General features: G+C 39.9%; 1 protein-coding gene across 2 annotated transcripts; it reads left to right on the top strand.

Annotated features, from left to right (window-relative positions):
- The first annotated feature begins 12942 nt into the window (after positions 1 to 12942).
- LOC104241962 (triphosphate tunnel metalloenzyme 3) lies at positions 12943 to 22809 on the top strand. 2 transcript variants are annotated; one of them, XM_070162603.1, is made up of 2 exons: positions 12943 to 13856; positions 22478 to 22809. In XM_070162603.1, coding segments are annotated over exons 1-2 (609 nt in total). In that variant the 5' UTR covers positions 12943 to 13248; the 3' UTR covers positions 22479 to 22809. The 2 variants fall into 2 exon arrangements, with proteins under 2 accessions (XP_070018704.1, XP_009795239.1); XM_009796937.2 differs by lacking the exon at positions 22478 to 22809 and having other exon boundaries at positions 12959 to 13857.
- The last annotated feature ends 241 nt before the right edge of the window (positions 22810 to 23050 follow it).

Raw genomic sequence — 23050 nt, 5'->3', positions numbered from 1 at the left:
GCAATTGCGAATCCAAACTTCTGCTAAGTTCGCATTTGCGAAAATGGTCTCGCATTTGCGATCTGGGAAATGCGACCAACATGTCGCATTTGCGACGACTGGCCACAAGCTGGGGTATCGCATTTGCGATTAAAACACTTGCAATAGCAAGATAGGCTGGCCTGGGCTACTTTCGCAATTGCGAAATGCGAAACCTGCAGGTCTGCACAGAAACAACTGAAGCCTGCAATTCCTTAAGTCCAAAATCCACCTCGTGGCCTATCCAAAACTCACTCAAACCCTCGGGGCTCCAACCCAAACATGCACACCAATCTAAAAACATCATACGAACTCGCTCGTACATTCAAATCACTAAAATGACATCAGCAACTATGAATTTAACATCAAAATCATGAAATTTCTCAAGAACTTCAAATTTTCCAATTTTCTCAAATACGATCCGATTCACGTCGTTTCAAGTCCGTTTCTTACCAAATTTCACAGACTTATCTTAAATCACATATAAGACCTGTAGCAGGCGCCGGAACCAAAATACGGGCCCGATACCATCAAGTTCTAAACACGTATCATTTCCAAAAAACTCAATAATATTCTAGAAAATAATTTTTTTTTAAAATTTATTTCTCGGTCTTGGGACCTCGGAATTTGATTCCGGGCATACGCCCAAGTCCCATATTTTCCTACGGACCCTCCGGGACCGTAAATTATGGGTCCGAGTCCGTTTACTCAAAATATTGACCGAAGTCAAATTAATTTATTTAAAAGTCAAAATTCATCATTTTCATAGATTTTCACATAATGGCTTTCTGGCTATGCGCTCGGACTGCGCACGCAAATCGAGGTAATGCTAAAAAGGTTTTTAAGGCCTCGAAATGCATAATTCATTTCTAAAACAAAGGTCATCACATTCTCCACCTTTAGAACAACTGTTCGTCCTCGAACGGACATAAGAAAGAAGTACGTGAGTCGGGGAAAAGATGGGGATAATGGCTCCACATATCAGACTCGGACTCCCAGGTCGATGCCTCGGCGGGCTATCCTCTCTACTAAACACGAACAGAAGGAAAACTCTTAGATCTCAACTGGCAAACCTGCCGGTCTAGAATAGCTACCGGCTCCTCCTCATAAGACAAGTCCTTGTCCAACTAGACAATGCTGAAATCTAACACGTGGGATGGATCGCCGTGATATTTCCGAAGCATACACATAAACCACTGGATGCACGGTTGATAAGCTTGGCGGCAATGCAAGTCTATAAGCCACCTCTCCCACTCGATCAAGAATCTCAAATGGGCCAATGAACCTAGGGCTAAGCTTGCCCTTCTTCCCAAATCTCATCACGCCCTTCATAGGCGACACTCGAAGCAATACCCGCTCACCGACCATGAATGTCAAATCTTGAACCTTGCGGTCGGCGTAACTCTTTTATATGGACTGAGCTGTACGAAGCCTATCCTGAATAATTCTGACCTTGTCCAAGGCATCCTGTACTAGATTCGTACCCAACAACCGAGCCTCCTCCGGCTCGACCCATCCAACCGACAACCGACACCGCCTACCATACAAAGCCTCGTAAGGAGCCATCTGGATACTCGACTAGTAGCTGTTATTGTAGGCAAACTCTGCTAAAGGCAAAAACTAATCCCACGAGCCTCCAAAGTCAATGACACAAGCTCGAAGAATATCCTCCAAAATTTGAATAGTCTGCTCGAACTGCCCGTCTATCTGAGGATGAAATGTTGTGCACAACTCAACCCGTGTGCCCAACTCTCGCTGAACTGCCCTCTAGAAATGTGAGGTAAACTGCGTACCTCGGTTCGAAATGATAGAGGGCACACCATGAAGACAAACAATCTCCCGGATAGCTAACCTCTCGGATAAATAGGAGACTGCCATAGGAATGAAATGTGCTGACTTGGTTAGCCTATCAACAATAAACCACACTACGTCGAACTTCCTCTGAGCCTATGGGAGTCCAGCGACGAAATCCATAGTGGTCCGCTCCCACTTCCACTCGGGAAGCTAAATCCTCTGAAACAAACCACCAGGTCTCTGATAATCGTACTTAACCTGCTGACAATTCAAACACCGAGCCACATACGCAATGATATCCTTCTTCATTCTCCTCCACCAATAATGCTGCCGCAAATCCTGATATATCTTAACGGCGCCCGGATGAATAGAGTACCGGGAACTATGGGCCTCCTCTAAAATCAACTCTCGGAGTCCATCCACATTAGGCACACAAACTCGACCCTGAAATCTCAAAACTCCATCATTACCTAAGGTAACATGCTTGGCACCCCCGTGCTGCACCGTGTCTCTAAGGACACACAAATGAGGATCATCATACTGCTGATCTCGGATATGTTCCAATAAAGAAGAACGAGCGAGTGTGCAAGCTAACACACGGTTGGGATCAGAAACATCCAACCTCACGAACTGATTGGCCAAAGCCTGAACATCCAATACAAGCGGTCTCTCACCGACCCGAATATAAGCAAGGCTGCCCATACTGGCTGACTTCCTACTCAAGGCATCGGCCACCACATTGGACTTTCCCCAATGATATAAGATGGTGATATCATAATCTTTAATAGCTCCAACCACCTTCTCTGCCTCAAATTTAGCTCCTTCTGCTTGAACAAATACTGCAGACTCTTGTGATCCATGAACACCTCACATGACATGCCATACAGATAATGCCTCCAAATCTTCAACGTATGAGCAATGGCTACTAACTCCAAATTATGAACCGGATAGTTCTTCTCATTGAATCTTCAACTGCCGCGAAGCATAGGCAATGACCTTGCCATCCTGCATCAACACCGCACCAAGTCCAATACGAGATGCATCACAATAAACTGTGTAAGGCCCTGAACCTCTGGGCAAAACCAATACCGGTGTCGTAGTCAGAGCTGTCTTGAGCTTCTGAAAGCTCACCTCACACTCGTCTGACCATTTGAACTGGGCACCCTTTTGGTCAACCTAGACATTGGGGCTGCGATAGATGAAAACCCCTCCACAAATCGACGATAGTAGCCTGCCAATCCCAAGAAACTCCGAATCTATGTAGCTGATGCTGGTCTGGGCCAGTTCTTGACCGCCTCAATCTTCTTCGGATCGACCTGAATACCCCTGCTGATACAACATGACCCAAAAATGCAATTGAACTCAACCAGAACTCACACTTCGAAAACTTGGCATACAACTGACTATCCCTCAAAGTCTGAAGAACCACTCTAAGATGTTGCTCGTGCTCCTCCCAGCTTAATAGATCAAAATATCAACAATGAAAACTATCACAAACGCATCAAAGTAAGGCCTAAACACTCGGTTCATCAAATCCATAAAAGCTGTTGGGGCATTTGTCAACCCGAATGACATCACTAGGAATTCATAATACCCGTACCGAGTGCAGAAAGCTGTCTTAGGGACATCGGATGCCCTAATCCTCAACTGATGGTAGCCACATCTAAAGTCAATCTTCAAAAATATCTTAGCACCCTGAAGCTGATTAAACAAATCATCAATCCTCGTCAATGGATACTTATTCTTGATTGTAACCTTGTTCAACCGCCGGTAATCAATACACATTCTTATTGATCCGTCCTTCTTCTTAATAAACAACACCGGTGCACCCCAAGGCGAAACACTAGGTCTAACGAAACCTTTTTCAAGCAAGTTTTGCAACTGCTCCTTCAACTCTTTCAACTCAGGCGGGGCCATACGATACGACAGGATAGAAATGGGCTGAGTGCCTGGAGCTAAATTAATGCAAAAGTCAATATCCCTGTCGGGTGGCATACCCGGCAGGTCTGAAGGGAATACCTCAGGAAACTCACGAACAATAGGCACAGAATCAATAGAAGGAACCTCAGCACTAGAATCACGAACATACACTGAGCCTTCATATAAGAGATAACACTGCAGGTAGAATAACCAATAGTCCATCTCCACTCTAAACGAGGTAAACTCGGCAAGGCTAAGGTCACAGTCTTTGCATGACAGTCCAAGATAGCGTGATAAGGTGATAACAAGTCCATCCCTAATATGACATCGAAATCAACCATGTTTAGAAGAAGCAAATCTACACGATTCTCAAGACCCCCAATCGCAACTACACATGAACGATGGACTCGATCTATCACAATAGAATCACCCACCGGTGTAGACACATAAACAAGAGCACTCAAAGAATCACTAGACATGACTAGATATGGTGCAAAATAAGATGACACATAGGAGTATGTAGATCCTGGATCAGATAAAACACAAGCATCTCTGCTACAAACCAGAACAGTACCTGTGATAACTGCATTGGAAGCCTCAACCTCGGGCCTAGCTGGAAGAGCATAACATCGGGGCTAGGCCCCACCACCCTGAACTACATCTCTAGGATGGCTTGCTGCTGGTTGGCCTCCACCTCTAGCGGTCTTAGCTCTACCTCTAATACCTATACCTCCACCTCTAACACCTCTACCCCCACCTCTAGCTGGTTGGGCAGGATATGGAACACTCGGTACCTGAACCATAGCACGGGAACCCTGATGCTGAGAGCTACTCGGTGCTCGAGGGTAATACCTAGCAATGTGCCTTGTGTCGCCACAAGTAAAACAAGCCTTCGGCTGCTGGGGCTGACGACCCAGGAAACTCTGAAGCGACAGTGCACTGATAGTAGCTGGTGGTGCACTGTAGGACTGTTGATCAGAATACTACATATGAGGACCACGCACCGTAAGAAACCTGAAGTGCTGACTGAAAAGGCCTAGGAGGATGGCCTCTACTATATGAATTTCTGCCTCCAAACGAGGTACCACTGAATCGGCCGGAATGACGAGGCCTCTAGTCAGACCCTGACCACCTCCCTGCGATAGAACCATCTCAACTCTCCTAGCCACATTGGTCGCCTCCTGGAAAGAAATCTCACTCCCAGTCTCCTTGGCCATCTGAAGTCTAATAGGCTGGATAAGTCTCTCAATGAACCTCCTCACCCTCTCTCTCTCTCTGTGGGAAGTATGATAAGAGCATGACGAGCCAAGTCAATGAATTTGGTCTCATACTGAGTAACAGTCATAGAACCGTACTGGAGACGCTCAAACTACCTCCGGTAGATCTCTCTTTGAGTGATGGGGAGAAACTTCTCCGGAAATAGCTGAGTAAACTGACCTCAAGTCAAAGCTGGTGATCTGGATGGTCTAGACAAGCAATAATCTCTCCACCAAGTCTTGGCGGATCCAGACAAGCGAAAAGTAGCAAAATCGACCCCATTGGTCTCCATTATCCCCATGTTTCTGAGAACCTCATGACAATTGTCTAGATGATCCTGGAGATCCTCAGAAGATGCACCGCTGAAAGTAGTAGTGAAGAGCTTGGTGAACCTATCCAATCTCTACAAAGCATCGGCAAACATCATCACCGGTCTGAGCTACCATACCCGGTTGAAATGCTCCAACTTGCTGAGCTACTAGAGTTTGAAACTGGGGAGCTACCTGCTCTGGAGTGCGAGTAGCAGGAGTCTGGGCTCCTCCTCCGGTCTGAGAGAAGACTGGGGCTACAGGAAGCAAGCCTGCCCGGATGACACTCTCCATAAGGCCCACTAGACAGACCAGAGCATCCTAGAGTACTGGGGTAGCAATAAACCCCTCTGGGACCTAAGCTGGACCCACCCAAACTGTCTGGGACGGAACCTCATCATCAAAGTCAACTTGAGGCTCCGCCGCTGGTGTTGCTGCTCTGGGCTGAGCTCTGCCCCTACCTCGGCCTCGAACACAGCCTCAGCCTCTCCTCTTCCCCTCGTGGGAGCTACTGCTAGGGGCTCAGGCTATTGGTCAGTGGATGAGGAAGCACGTGTTCTCGCCATCTGCGAAAGAAGATAGTAGAAATTCAATCAGCATTGAGAAACCAAACCACACGACAGGAAGGAATAAATGTGAAGTCTTTCCTAACTCTGTAGCCTCTAGGGATAAATACAGACGTCTCCGTACCGATCCCTCAGACTCTACTAAGCTTGTCTATGAACTGTGAGACCCATGTAACCTAGAGCTCTGATATCAATTTGTCACGACCCAGATTTCCCACCCTCGAGAGCCGTGATGGCGCATACTGGTGAAAGCTAGGCAAGCCAAATTATTCTAATTACTTAACCTTTTCCGATTTTAAACCATTATCAGTGATGAGTAGATATCATTCCAATAGCGAAAATAATTAAGCGGAAGACAAAAGATAATAATTAATCTTAATACAAGTTGCGGAAGTCTAAATACAACTCTACCTAGAATTTGGTGTCACAACTTCACAAACGGTCTAAGAATACTACATACAAAGTCTGAAAGATAAAATACACACTGTTTCTGAAATGAGTAAAGGAAACAGGATAAAGGAAAGATAGGAGGTGACGCCAAGGCCCGCGGACGCCTGCAGGACTACCTCGGGTCGCCTGTTGGACTGAAGGCAGCAACCTCACTGCGATCCGAAGTCTACAGCACTAGGATCTTCACAAAAGAGTGCAGAGTGTAGTATCAGCACAACCGACCCCATGTGTTGGTAAGTGTCTAGCCTAACCTCGGCGAAGTAGTGACGAGGCTAGGACTAGACTACCAAATAAACTTGTGCAGGTATATCATAAACAGCGGAAATAGAAGTAGATAATTGCAATTAAAATTGGGCAGGGGAAACATGCTTCGGGGAATAACAGATAACAATAGAATATCAAGAGAATATAAAGAAACCAAAATCCAATTACTAACACGGATAAGGAAAACAAATGTAGAGTTCACTTTCATTTCACATCTCGTTGCAGGCATGCAACCCGATCCCATTTCATGTATCTCATTGCAGGCGTGCAACCCGATCCAATTTCATATATCTCGTTGCAGGCGTGCAACCCGATCCCATTTCACATGTCTCGTTGCAGGCGTGCAACCTGCTCCCATTTCACATATCTCGTTGCAGGCGTACAACCCGATCCCATTTCATGTATCTCGTTGCAGGCGTGCAACCCGCTCCCATTTTACATATCTTGTTGCAGGCGTGCAACCTGATCCCATTTCACATATCTTGTTGCAGGCATGCAACCCGCTCCCATTTCTTTTATCAACACCAATCACAAAAGGGTCCCAGCAAGGGAATAATAATATCAAAACAAACTTCCCGGCAAGGGAACAATAATATGACAATAACATCCCGACAAGGGAACAATAATGATAATAACATGTGAAGCGCAATAAACCACAACGGAGTCATAACAATTACAATACAAGACTCACGGGTATGCTTGACACCAACGTATAGATACTCGTCGCCATGCCTATATGTCGAACTCCACGATTAACACGTAGCAAATAAGACACGACTCCTAATCCCTCAAGCTAAGGTTAGACCAAACACTTACCTCGATGTCACGAACAGAATTCAAGCCTCTACTATCGCTTTACCTCTTGATTCCACCACCAATTCGCTCGTATCTAGCCACAAGTTACTTAATTACATTAATAAATACTAAATGGATCAATTCCAATGCATGAAAATAAGTTTCCCAAAGTTTTACCCAAAAAGTCAAAAATCGCCCCCGGGCCCACATTGTCAAAACCCGAGGTTCGAACCAAAACCCGATTACCATTCCCCCACGAATCCAAATATATAATTTGTTTTGAAATTGGACCTCAAATCGAGGTCCAAATCCCCAATTTTTGAAAGACCTAGGTTTTACCCAAAACACCCAATTTCCCCCATGAAAATAATTGATTTTGAGTTAAAATCATGTGAAAAGATGTTAATGAATGAAGAAAACGAGTTAAAATTGACTTACCATTGATTTGGAAGAAGAGTTGTCTTTGAAAAATCGCCCAAGAGTGTTTTGGTTTTGAAAGAGTGTGAAAAATGAAAGATTTTCGGCTAAGTTATAAAATTGCAGGTTGCAACTATAGGAATTGCGACCAGGGTTCACAATTGCGAACCCAAACTTCTACTAAGTTTGCATTTGCGAAAATGGGCTCGCATTTGCGATCTGGGTAATGCGACCAACATGTCGCATTTGCGACGACTGGAAATAAGCTGGGGTATCGCATTTGCGATTAAAACACTCGCAATTGCGAGATAGGCTAGCCCGGGCTGCTTTCGCAATCCACCCCGTGGCCAAAATCTACCCGAGCTGAAGCCACCCCGTGGCCTATCCAAAATCCACCCCGTGGCCTATCCAAAACTCACCCGAGCCCTCGGGGCTCCAACCCAAACATGTACACCAACCTAAAAACATCATACGGACTCGCTCGTGCATTCAAATCACTAAAATAACATCAGCAACTATGAATTTAACATCAAAATCATGAAATTTCTCAAGAACTTTAAATTTTCCAATTTTCTCAAATACGATCTGATTCACGTCGTTTCAAGTCCGTTTCTTACCAAATTTCACTGACTTATCTTAAATCACATATAAGACTTGTACCGGGCACCGAACCAAAATAAGGGCCCGATACCATCAAGTTCTAAACATGTATCATTTCCAAAAACTCAATAATATTCCAGAAAATAATTTTTTTTAAAAATTCATTTCTCGGGCTTGAGACCTCGAAATTTGATTCCGGACATACGCCAAAGTCCCATATTTTCCTATGGACCCTCCGGGACCATCAAATCACGGGTCCGAGTCCGTTTTATCCAAAATATTGACCGAAGTCAAATTAATTCATTTTAAAGTCAAAATTCATCATTTTTCACAGATTTTCACATAATGGCTTTCCGGTTACGCGCCCGGGCTGCACACGCAAATCGAGGTGATGTTGAAAGAGGTTTTTAGGGCCTCGGAATGCAGAATTCGTTTCTAAAACAAGTTCACAAAATCTTGGGCGAGTTTTTTTCCTTTATTTAAATAATAATTACCTACCTGGAAGGAGAGCCTTAGAGCAACAGTAAAGTTATCTCAGTGTGACCAATAGGCCATAGGTTCGAGCTTGGAAACAACCACTAATATTTGCATTAGGGTAAGCTATCTACGTTATACTTCTTAGGGTACGGCCCTTCCGTGGACCCCGCGTAAATGGAAAATGCTTTGTGCACCGGACTACCTTAAATAATAATTACCTAATTCAACTTTGGAATTTTTATCTAGAACAACAAATCAAGAGAAGCAGTGAACTAAATCCAAGTGAGATGTTATATTGATTTAACATTTTTAGATGGACTGATATTTGAAAGTAAACTCCTTTTTTTTCCTTCTAAATGTAAGATAAGAAGACAATTTTCCTGAAAATGAAACATAGGTGGCTTCAATTATTTAGATCTTAGCTTCTACTCTCTACTTCAGGATACATTATTTTTGAGGAGTATTAATTCTTGGCAAATCAAGTACAATCGAGCTTTTCTTTAAATTTACAAAGTGTTGATTAGGAGTCTCGCTAATGGCAGGATCGTCATCATCCTCAACATGGTTTGGAGAAAACCCTTTGTTAATTGCGTTATGAAATGTGACACCTTGTGGCAATATCCCAGGAATCGAGCTTCTCTTCAATTCACTAGGGGCAGGACTAACAGCATGTTCCCCCTGGCTTTGGAAAAGCCGTTGGCTATTAGCTTTGTGAAATGTAACACCTCGTGGCAATATTCCAATAATCAAGCTTCTCTTCAATTCAGTAGGGGCAGGGCTAACAGCATGTTCACCACGGTTTTGGAAAAGTCGTTGTCCATTAGCTTTATGAAACGTAACACCTCGTGGTAATATCCCAATAATCGAGCTTCTCTTCAATTCACTAGGGGCAGGACTAGCTACATGTTCACCGCGGTTTGGGAAAAGTCGTTGGCCATTAGCTTTGTGAAATGTAACACCTTGTGGCAATATCCTAGCAATCGAGCTTTTCTTCAATTCACTAGGGGCGGGACTAACAGCATGTTCACCATGGTTTTGGAAAAGTCGTTGGCTATTAGCTTTATGAAATGTAACACCTCGTGGCAATATGCCAGGATTACCTCGAAGATAAGGCCTCTTAGGTACAATCGAGCGTTTCTTCAATTCACTCGTGACAGGACTAACAACACCCTGATTTTCAAAAAGTCTTTGGCTAATATCTTTATGAAATGTAACACCTCGTGGCAATATGCCAGGATTACCTCGAAGATTAGGCCTCTTAGGTATAATCGAGTGTTTCTTCAATTCACTCGTGACAGGACTAACAACACCCTGATTTTCAAAAAGTCTTTGGCTAATAGCTTTATGAAATGTAACACCTCGTGGCAATATGCCAGGATTACCTCGAAGATAAGGCCTCTTAGGTACAATCGAGCGTTTCTTCAATTCACTCGTGACAGGACTAACAACATCCTGATTTTCAAAAAGTCTTTGGCTAATAGCTTTATGAAATGTAACACCTCGTGGCAATATGCCAGGATTACCTCGAAGATAAGGCCTCTTAGGTACAATCGAGCGTTTCTTCAATTCACTCGTGACAGGACTAACAACACCCTGATTTTCAAAAAGTCTTTGGCTAATAGCTTTATGAAATGTAACACCTCGTGGCAATATCCCAGGATTACCTCTAAGATAAGGTCTTTTAGGCACAATCGAGCTTTTCTTCAAATCTCCAAAGTGAGTATTAAAAGTCTGACTAGCGGCAGGACTAACAACATGTTCAGGATTACCTCTAAGATAAGGTCTCTTAGGCGCAATCGAGCCTTGTTTCAAATTTCCAAAATTGGGATTAGAAGCAATTTGGCCAATTATAGGGTCAATGTCATCTTCACCTGGATTTATAGTAATCCCTTTGCTTTTTTGAAGTAGACTCCATTGTGGCAATAGGCCAGGATTATATCTAAGATAAGGCCTTTTTGGAATTTTTGTAAGCTCAGCTTTGACTAAGATAGCTCCACATGTTATTATGAAAAAGAATAGAGGGAAAATGGAGATTTTTTGCACCATTTTGCTATTGAATTCAATATATAGAAAGAGCCACTGAAAATTAACAAGGGGAGAAGAGTTATTATATAGTTGCTTGGAGATTTGGACTTAGACTTATATTGGTTCATGTATGTGAAGCATTTATTCTATCTACTAAATGAAATAAGAATAACAGCCTTGTTAATTAAAAACAGTTTCAGTATTTGAATTAATTGTGGTTATATAAGTTGATATTTTGATAATGACAGTAAATAGGTTCTTTTTTTATTTTTGTATAAATTAATTAATAAATTGTCCTTCATTGATTGTGGCCATCTTCCGTTATGCTGCTACTTGCGTTTTGTGTATGCTGTAAGTTCAAACTTCAAAGGTTTCACATCCTTAGAAATTTGGATAAAATTTGACTCGACATAAAATTTTAGTAGGAATTTTTTTAAATAAAAAAATTCGTGGTTTTAAACTTTTTACCATCAAACTTTTTTATAATAATTTATTTTCCGATATTTTTTGGCTATTATATGAATAAATGTTATACACCTGTAACATCGTTTAATAATTAATTGCTTTTTATAGATAAAAATTATCCAAATTTTTATTTTTTATTTTTTTAATATTCCATATAAAAAATTAGTCAAAATTTAAAATCTCAAAAGATATGTGTATTTTACTAATTAGATATCAAAGAAAGATAATACATTATTAATAAATTCATAATTAAATGTATAATGATTTGCTCTTATGCATATATTTTAAAGCTATTTGAGTATTAAATTCTTTTAAGATTGATGGAAAACCCCGTAAGTGTATATTCTAGTCTTTTACCGGTGGTATAAAGCTTGAATTGGTCAAAATTTGTATCCAAACTTTCAACAAAAAGATATCTAATAGTTTTCCCTCGAAAGCAATCTAATTGTTTAATAGTTATATCTTCTATCTCAGTCTAAGTAGCCGTTGGTTGCGGTTCTTCATCAAATACTTTTTTTTGTGCAATGCAACCAAATTATACAAGCATATCTTTTCGTGAATTTGAATGAAAACTTTAATTATTGAAGTATGTAGTGATATAATATTCTTCATCATAAATGGAATTGAACTTTCAAAATATTTTGTTAAAATCTCGAAACTTATTATTAGTAATCTTAAGCCCAGATGCTTCGGCAGGAAGGTGTGAGCAGCTGGTTTTGGAGGGCACGAGAAAAGGTAGAGGACGGCCTAAAAAGTATTGGGGAGAGGTGATCAGGCATGACATGACGATGCTTCAGATTTCCGAGGACATGACCCTTGATAGAAAGCTATGGAGGTCGAGTATTAGGGTTTTAGATTAGGAGATTGTTGAATCTTTCCTTACTTCGTACCTTTGCGAGGCTAGTCTGGTAGGGTTTTTGTCAAAGTCAGCTAGTGGTAATATTGTGTCTTATTACTCTTTTATTTTTCATAGCGACGGGTCTATGTACTGTCTATCGCTTTTGCTTTGCATCTACTTCTTCGTGATGTTATTTTTCTTATGTTCTCTATTGGTGATACCGATATTGTCTCTTTTCGTTTTCTTGAGCCGAGGGTCTTTCGGAAACAACCCTTCTACTCCCTCGGGGTAAGGGTAAGGTCTGAGTACACACTACCTTCCCCAGACCCCATTAGTGGGATTTTACTGAATCGTTGTTGTTGTATAGATTCTACATGACTGTCATAGATGAGTTATCTTACAAAGAGCGTATTATTATAAAGATAGATGTTGCTTTTATAGGTAAGAATTTATTATCGAGAGGTAAAATATAACATAAAAATCGGTTTCGAAAAGAACTTGATTTTTATAATAAAATATTATTATATAAGGATATTTTTATAGCGAAATCTGATTGTTTAATATTCTTGTGGCTATAAAAGTTTCTTATTAAGAGTAAAATAAGAAATTAAAGTAAGAGTAATTTTAAATATAGAAATTCCTGATTTTATTTTTGGAGTATTTCCGCAATTGTAAGAAAACTGAAGGGTCTCACTGTGAAATTTAAAACTTTCCCTTTCCTAAATACAAAAATACAGAACTTTTGCTATCAAGTCCCTGCGTCAGTGCGTGAGGTACACGAGTGAGAAATGTTGAGAAGAAAGCCAAGCAAAATCGAAGTAAAAATCGAAGATAAAGAAGAACTCGAAGAAGCTCGCAAACGCGCCGCCTCCATCGCCGCCGCTTCCTCCTCCACCACCAGTACCACCACCGGAGCCACGTCCCTCCTTCAACACTTCGATCGCTCGGCCGTTGATCCCTCCACCAAATCCCACCGTATCGGCCTCAATTAACACACAATAAATTAATCTGATACGAGGCCGTTTTTTATATTACTTTTTCGTTAGCTGTAATTATGGAGGTTGAAGTGAAGCTCAAATTGCCGGATTCAGCCGCACACCAGAAGGTTCTCTCGCTTTTCTCGCCGTATCACGCTAAAACCCACCACCAGCGCAACACTTTCTTCGACGGCGCCGCCGGCGAGCTGAGCTCGCGCCGGACCGTCCTCCGTCTCCGATTCTACGAGAATTCGGATAACGTGAAGTGCTTCGTGTGCCTCAAGGCTAAAGCCGTAATTATCGACGGTGTTAGCCGTGTGGAAGAGGACGAAGAAGAATTCGATCCGAAAATCGGGTACGAATGCGTTTCTGAACCGAAGAAACTGATGGAGGTGGAATCTAGGGTTTTGAAAAGGGCAAAAGAGGAATTTGACGTTGCGGAGGGAGGGTTTATTGGACTGGGAGGGTTTAAGAACGTGAGGAATGTGTTTGAGTGGAATGGTTTAGAGTTGGAGGTTGATGAGACTATATATGACTTTGGAACTTGTTATGAGATCGAATGCGAAAGCACGGAGCCGGAGAAAGCTAAGGCGATGATTGAGGCATTGTTGAAGGAGAATGACATTGATTACAGCTATTCACAAGTGTCAAAGTTTGCTACTTTCCGGGCCGGAAAGTTGCCTTAGTAAGTGACTGTTACCTGTTTTGGATTAACTTTCTTATTAGATATTGCTGCATTTTCTTTGTGGTGCATGTGCCCATGATCTGATGTAATGTTTGATAAATTAGGGAATAAAATGAAATTTGGAAAGTGTCGCGCATGTTTGGTGTTAAAAAGTAATTGGTCAATGTTAATTTCAATACAATGAGTTAACCTCAATTAAGTTTACAATACATTATTCTTTGTTTCTTACCAATAGAAGGGAACCATGTGTAGCTAAATATGATCGGAGCTTATTGATTTTGCTGCTGCATCTTCTATGTGTTAATTCTGATTACATGTATTCTAAGCGTGTGTGTGTACATTTGTGTAAAGTCATTTTTGACACGTGTGATCTGATGTAGTAATGTTTGATAAGTTGTGGAATAAAGTGATAATTGGTTGATTTCGATCCCATACAGAATTTGCTGACCTTAATTAAGTGTCCAATACACTATTTTCTGGTTAACAATAGGAGGGAAGCATGTGGAACTAAATTTGATCAGAGTTGCTGATGGAAATGTGGCATAATCCATTTCATAGTCCATACCAAATCCATGTTTTGCTAAGTTATGGATTAATTAGGACTTTGCACTATACAGATTTAGCAAATCAAATAATATAGAACTATTGCAAATAGACTATTATAGACTATCATTGTAAATGACCTTTTCTGCCTAACTCTGAGACTGAGTGAAAAAGTTCAAATCTGTGCATTATAGTAGTTCAGATGGTTTTAGGTTTAAATCTTTGTAAACATGATGATACATCATTGTCAAGATAATATGACTGTTTGAGTAGTAATATTTAGGCTGTAAACCAGGCTTACCTGAACCAAGACCTTTAGTTCAAGAAACTTTGAACCATGGTGGTCCTCCTTCACCTGCATAATATCAGGTTTGGGTGCCTGGGAAGTCACCCATTGCCAAACTGGCTTCAGAGTTAGATCTAAGATTTTAAACCAATGAATGACCATTACTCCTTTTTGATAATGGATGCAGACTCGGCATAGGTATATGTATATTTATGTACGTGTGTGTATCTACACACATACATAAATTATAAATATATATTATGTGTGCTTGTAATAGTCTGAGATGAGGCATACAGGCTGTCAGGAAGATGTATTAGTCTGAGATGAAGCATACTGGCTGTCACGAGGCGGATTCTCCCACGACTGGTTATAATGTCCACAGAACTCTAGTATGACTTTCATTCTTATTTTGATAGATGGACAATACTGTTGGATCCGTGGTTATCCTGTATTTGTAAATAATGATTCTGGAAATTAGAACGTTATCTTATAAACGTAAATTTAAATGATACAGAAATTAATTCGAGCCAACTTATTGTTGAGTTTTTGTTTAAGATGAAATAGTCTTAAAATTAGAGTGAATGGGAAATGGGATTTGGATTTGGATTTGGATTTGGATTTGGTCAAATGATCGATCGATTGATTAATTTTTTGGACCAAATTTATTTGTTAATAGTGAATATTAACGTGATATAATTCGTGTTTGTAACGGATGTTTTCCAATCCGTGTATTGTGTTGCAACACTAAGAAATAAGCAGCCTAGTGCACCTCCCACAATGGTGCAAGTGCTCCTCCCACCAAGCAAGTGTACATTCCACCATGTAAGTGCTTCCTCCATGATAGCCTAGTGCTTGTTGCACCATGGAGAGGGCGGATTTCTCTCAAATAACTGCTATAAATAGAGTATAAGTTGGAGAGAAAGAAGAACACATCGGTAAAAACACTCGAAACACTTTGTATACACTTAATATACACTCTGTATACATTGGATATCCACTCTGTATATACTGGATATACACTTTGTATACACTGCGTATACACTGGAAAAACGAATTGCAATCTGATATTCTCTTCAGTAAGAATTCAACATTGGTTATACTTTGCATTCCTTCCTCTCAGAATTTCCATTCGACTTCTGAGTTGTCCTCCTTATTCTGCATTGTTTTTAACTACAAACAAAGCATCCACAAGTGTGATTTGCTGCCGAACTTTGTGTTCGCTGAAACACTGGGGTTTGAAGTACCGCTACACCAGTGTGTAATTCGTTCTATCATGAGAGGAAATAATCTATAACCTTGGGTCCTAGGAGGGGATTAAATTCTTTAAGGAAACACTGTGAATTCAGTGGGCTCGAATTAATTTCTGTATCATTTAAATTTACGTTTATAAGATAACGTTCTAATTTCCAGAATCATTATTTACAAATACAGGATAACCACGGAACCAACAAGCTTAAGGAATTTAAGAATTTTAATTTCTGCTTTATTTATATTTACGTTTATAAACTAATGTTCTAATTTCCAGAATCATTATTTACAAGTACAGAAGGAACAACAATTGGGGGGCATTATTTACCAGTGTGTTTCCTTAAGGAATTTAATCCCCTTCTAGTACCCAAGGTTATAGATTATTTCCTCCCAGGATAGAACGAATTACACACTGGTGTAGCGGTACTTCAAACCCTAGTGTTTCAGCGAACACAAAGTTCGGCAGCAAATTACACTTATGGATGCTTTGTTTGTAGTTAAAAACAATGCAGAATAAGGAGGACAACTCAGAAGTCGAATGGAAATTCTGAGAGGAAGGAATGCAAAGTATAGCCAATGTTGAATTCTTACTGAAGAGAATATCAGATTGCAATTCGTTTTTCCAGTGTATACGCAGTGTATACAGAGTGTATATCCAGTATATGCAGAGTGTATATCCAGTATCTCCAACTTATGCTCTATTTATAGCAGTTATTTGAGAGAAATCCGCCCCCTCCATGTTGCAACAAGCACTAGGCTATCATGGAGGAAGCACTTACATGGTGGAATGTACACTTGCTTGGTGGGAGGAGCACTTGCACCATTGTGGGAGGTGCACTAGGCTGCTTATTGCTTAGTGTTGCGACACAATACACGGATTGGAAAACATCCGTTACAAACAAAGATTATATCACGTTAATATTCACTAACAAATAAATTTGGTCCAAAAAATTAATCAATCGATCGATCATTTGACCAAATCCGAATCCAAATCCCATTTCCCATTCACTCTAATTTTAAGACTATTTCATCTTAAACAAAAACTCAACAATCCCCCACATGAATGGGGAATGGCTATATCATGGAAGTATGCATGAAAAACTTGTGTGATTTGCAAACAAGAATTAATTGCATCTGGATAAGTAGGTTTCCCTTTGAACTTTCCGTAGTGAACTTATGTCGGATATACTCGGTCAATCGGTAGATTTGATATCTTTGAACCGTCGAACTTTAGTGTATACCTAGACAACCATAAGTCACACAATCAATCCCTTAACCGTCTTTGGTTCTCATTGTTGTGTTCGTTTCAGCCATGAACACTGCCTGGTTTCATAAGTGCGTAGAGAATTGGCCTTGCAAAATTCTCCTTGAAGCGGCTAACACTTCACACTTACATAGGTGATTCCTAAACGTGTCATCCCGTAGATACACTATTTGATATACCCTGTATCAAATTTAGAAATCATTAAAAAGCCTTAATGCTTTATCCTTGGTACTGAACATTGTCTCATCACGAGAATGGACTAAAAAAAATTTTGTTGACAATGTTGAACCGTCATTAATGACTTTGTTTGATCTCCTTGAACCTAGATCTTGGGATCTCCAGTCTTCTAGGTAGAGTTACCGCCACAATGACTTGTTCTCGGCCATAGTCCCATTCCCCTCGATGATTTCTCAACTACCTCTCTAGTTAGGCCTTTTGTAAGTGGATCCGACACATTATCACTTGACTTTACATAGTCAATTGTGATAATTTCTCTAGAGAGAAGTTGCCTAACGGTTTTATGTCTTCGTCGTATATGACGAGATTTACCGTTATACATAACGCTCTCAGCCCTTCCAATTGCCGCTTGACTATCACAGTGTATGCATATTGGTGCCAACGGTTTGGGCCAAAATGGAATGTCTTCCAAGAAATTCCGGAGCCATTCAGCTTCTTCACCGGCTTTATCTAAGGCTATGAACTCAGCCTCCATTGTAGAGCGGGCAATACATGTTTGTTTGGACGACTTCCAAGATACCGCTCCTCCACCAATAGTGAATACATATCCACTTGTGGACTTCGAATCAGTTGAACCGGTGATCCAATTTGCATCACAATATCCTTCAATCACCGCAGGATATTTACTGTAGTGCAAATCAAAGTTTTGGGTATGTTCTAAGTATCCCAAAACTCGTTTCATTGCCATCCAATGAGATTGACCTGGATTGCTCGTGTATCGACTTAGTTTACTTATAGCACAAGCTATATCTGGTCGTGTACAATTCATGATGTACATTAAGCATCCCAACACACGAGCATAATCCAATTGTGATATGCTTTGGCCTTTATTCTTTGCTAGTGCAAGATTTACGTCAATTGGAGTCTTTGCAACTTTAAAGCCCAAGTGCTTGAATTTTTCAAGTACTGTCTTAATATAATGAGATTGTGACAATGCCAGACCTTGAGGAGTCTTTTGGATCTTAATCCCCAGAATTAAATCCGCAATTCCCAAGTCCTTCATATCAAACTTGCTAGTTAGCATACGCTTAGTAGCATTTATGTTGGCAATGTTATTACTCATTATCAGCATATCATCCACATATAGGCAAACAATGACTATGTGATTTGGAACATTTTTAATGTACACACATTTATCACATTCATTTATCTTAAAACCATTTGACAACATTGTTTGGTCAAATTTCGCATGCCATTGTTTGGGTGCTTGTTTTAGTCCGTAAAGGGACTTAACAAGTCTACATACCTTATTTTCTTTACCTGGAACCACAAACCCTTCAGGTTGTTCCATGTAAATTTCTTCCTCCAACTCTCCATTTAAGAAGGCCGTTTTAACATCCATTTGATGAATTTCAAGACCATACACTGCAGCTAATGCTACTAACATCCGTATGGACGTAATCCTTGTAACTGGGGAGTATGTATCAAAGTAGTCAAGACCTTCTCGTTGTCTATACCCTTTGACAACAAGTCTTGCCTTAAATTTATCAATAGTGCCATCATCTTTCATTTTTCTCTTAAAAATCCATTTAGAACCCAAAGGTTTATTTCCAGGAGGAAGATCAACCAATTCCCATGTATGGTTGTTCAATATGGATTCTATTTCACTATTGACTGCCTCTTTCCAGAACAATGATTCCGAAGAAGACATAGCTTCTTTAAATGTTCGAGGCTCATTTTCCAATAAGAAAGTCACAAAATCTGGTCCAAACGAAGTAGACGTTCTTTGACGTTTACTACGTCTTGGATCCCCCTGATTAAATGTACTTTCTTTTGTTTCTTCCCGAGGTCGTTTAGATCCTTCACCAATCGACTCGCATTCCTTTTTATACGGATATATATTTTCAAAGAACTCAGCATTATCTGATTCTATAACCGTATTATTATGAATGTCGGGATTTTCTGATTTATGAACCAGAAATCGATATGCTTTACTATTAGTCGCATATCCTATGAAAACACAATCAACTGTTTTCGGTCCTATTTTTACCCTTTTGGGTTTAGGAACTTGCACCTTTGCCAAACACCCCCACACTTTAAAATAATTCAAGTTGGGCTTCCTTCCTTTCCATTTTTCATATGGAATGGATTGTGTTTTACTATGGGGTACTCGATTTAGTATTCGGCTGGCCGTAAGAACGACTTCCCCACACAAGTTCTGTGGCAAACCAGAACTTATCAACAATGCGTTCATCATCTCCTTTAATGAACGATTCTTTCTTTCCGCAATCCCATTGGATTGGGGCGTGTAAGGGGCTGTTGTTTGATGAATAATTCCATATTCTAAACATATTTGTTCAAAAGGAGATTCATATTCACCACCCCTATCACTTCTTATCATTTTGATTTTCTTGTTAAGTTGCGTTTCAACTTCATTTTTGTATTGCTTGAATGCGTCTATTGCTTCATCTTTACTATTAAGTAAGTAAACATAGCAATATCGAGTACTATCGTCAATAAAAGTTATGAAATACTTCTTTCCACCGCGAGATGGTATTGACTTCATGTCACAAATATCTGTGTGAATTAAGTCTAAAGGATTTGAATTCCTTTCAACCGACTTATAAGGATGTTTAACATACTTAGATTCCACACATATTTGACATTTTGATTTTTCGCATTCAAACTTAGGCAATACTTCCAAGTTTATCATTTTTCGCAAGGTTTTATAATTGACATGACCCAAACGTACATGCCATAAATCATTTGACTCAAGTAAGTAAGAAGAAGCTGAAGTTTTATTATTAGTTTCAACAACTATTACATTCAGCTTGAAAAGGCCCTCAGTAAGGTAACCTTTTCCTACAAACATTTCATTCTTACTAATCACTACCTTGTCAGATACAAAAACGCACTTGAAACCGTGCTTTACAAGAAGTCCAGTAGAGACTAAGTTCTTCCTAATCTCGGGAACATGAAGGACGTTGTTCAAAGTCATGACCTTGCCAGAAGTCATCTTGAGAAATATCTTACCGTATCCTTCAATTTTTGCTGTAGCAGCATTTCCCATAGAGAGCGTCTCTTCGGGTCCAGCAGAAGCATATGTAGAAAATGCTTCCCTCACAGCACAAACATGGCGAGTGGCTCCAGAATCAATCCACCACTCCTTTGGGTTTCCTACCAGGTTGCATTCAGAAAGCATGGCGCACAAGTCATCAACATCATCATGCTTTTCTACCATGTTTGCTTGACCCCTTTGCTTGTCTTTCTTCCGAGCACGACACTCCGTAGATTTGTGTCCGGTTTTCATACATTATACAGATTATCCTCCAGTCCGCTAAGAATATAATTCCTGCACAAGAAGTCAGAATGCTTCCACGCCTCAATCACGAGAAAGCTATCATTCTCTGGAGTTTCATCTGGAAGATCAGGAACATCTTCCTTGATGAACTTCTGTAGACATAACGTAGTCAAGTAGAAGAACATCTTTTGCTGCCAGCGCTTGAAATTCATCCCGGAAAATTTTCCGGGTTTCTCTGCCGGTGCCAACGCCGGAGTTCGACTTGTCGATGCGTTGGCAGTCATCGTCGGAACAACTTGATTTCTGTCATTTGCCATTTTTACTGTAAAAATGACACAAACAAACGTTTAATAAACGTTTAAAACTGGAGTGAAAAATCACGTAGATTTTAATTTCCAACAAAACGCCACGAAGGCTTTACTCTCCAAATGGGAGTACACAGAATAATAAGAATAACACAAATACATAAATTAAAATTCTTAAATTCCTTAAGCTTGTTGGATCCGTGGTTATCCTGTATTTGTAAATAATGATTCTGGAAATTAGAACGTTATCTTATAAACGTAAATTTAAATGATACAAAAATTAATTCGAGCCCACTGAATTCACAGTGTTTCCTTAAGGAATTTAATCCCCTCCTAGTACCCAAGGTTATAGATTATTTCCTCGCAGGATAGAACGAATTACACACTGGTGTAGCGGTACTTCAAACCCCAGTGTTTCAGCGAACACAAAGTTCGGCAGAAAATCACACTTATGGATGTTTTGTTTGTAGTTAAAAACAATGCAGAATAAGGAGGACAACTCAGAAGTCGAATGGAAATTCTGAGAGGAAGGAATGCAAAGTATTGCCAATGTTGAATTCTTACTGAAGAGAATATCAGATTGCAATTCGTTTTTCCAGTGTATACGCAGTGTATATCCAGTATATACAGAGTGTATATTAAGTGTATACAGAGTGTTTTTTCCGATGTGTTCTTCTTTCTCTCCAACTTGTGCTCTATTTATAGCAGTTATTTGAGAGAAATCCGCCCCCTCCATGGTGCAACAAGCACTAGGCTATCATGGAGGAAGCACTTACATGGTGGAATGTACACTTGCTTAGTGGGAGGAGCACTTGCACCATTGTGGGAGGTGCACTAGGCTGCTTATTGCTTAGTGTTGCAACACAATACACGGATTGGAAAACATCCGTTAGAAACACGGATTATATCACGTTAATATTCACTATTAACAAATAAATTTGGTCCAAAAAATTAATCAATCGATCGATCATTTGACCAAATCTGAATCCAAATCCAAATCCCATTTCCCATTCACTCTAATTTTAAGACTATTTCATCTTAAACAAAAACTCAACAAATACATTATAGATTGCCTGGAATTACTAGTGATTGAGCTCTTGGAGGTTTTTGCAGTTGCAAGATGGTTAGATGACAGTAATGTGCTTGTGATGCATTTCTCAAGTTGCTAAAGTTGTTAATTATTATCTTCAAGCGCGTATTATGGTTTGATAAAAATCTATGCGAATTGCAGCACTAGTACTTGCAAAGTGTATTTACCTTTTAAAAAAAAGGTACTTGCAAAGTGTATTTCTGATGTTTTAATGGGCAGTATAATTATTTTCTCCATTCATACTGTTGATTTGCTGCATCTTCTTATGCAATTTTCATGTCCTGTCAACAAAGAATGCGAGTCTGAGCAATAATCTATGTATATCAGGCGTCACTTTATCTCATTTGCTTTCTTGTATATGTAATCAATTCAGGTAACTAAGCAGCTGTGGTTGTATTATGATGCAGGTTTACCTAGTAGATGGCACCATATCTAGAAGGAAGGCTTGAAGTCTTCAATTCCTCAATATATTACAATGAAGTCTTACCATCTGGCATAATTTTGCGAAGACTTAACTGGCATGCAATAATGTTTTGTGGTTTCCTAATCATTTACCCTCCTGCTGCTGGGAGTTCCATTAAACCTCTCTTTCATATCCTCCGAATATTAGATTTTTATTTTATTTCTGGAGTACTATTTAGAACATCAACATCTTCTATTTGTTGGAGTACGATGCTAAACTTTGGACAAACATCACTTTTTGTGTGTGAAGTCATTTTTGATTATTTTTTTTGGGAAATGCTTGTTTTCTGATAATTATTTTCCTGAAAAATGTCTTATGGTGTTTGGTGATAGAGTCGAAAACAATTTCCAGCAAAAAACATGTAGTTGAGATTGATAGTGGTATTAGCATTGTTATGATGAACTATTAGGTGTCGTTTGGTTGGAATTCGATTTATACCGGTATAAGCTATATCGGTATAAGTTATATTGGGATAAGTTATGCTGGGATTGTTGTTTATTCATTGTTTGGTATGTTG

Source organism: Nicotiana sylvestris, chromosome 11 (assembly GCF_000393655.2).
Source record: "Nicotiana sylvestris chromosome 11, ASM39365v2, whole genome shotgun sequence".
Classification (NCBI taxonomy): domain Eukaryota; kingdom Viridiplantae; phylum Streptophyta; class Magnoliopsida; order Solanales; family Solanaceae; genus Nicotiana; species Nicotiana sylvestris.
Note: the sequence above shows the minus strand (reverse complement) of the source record. Positions and strands in the feature narration are given on the sequence as shown.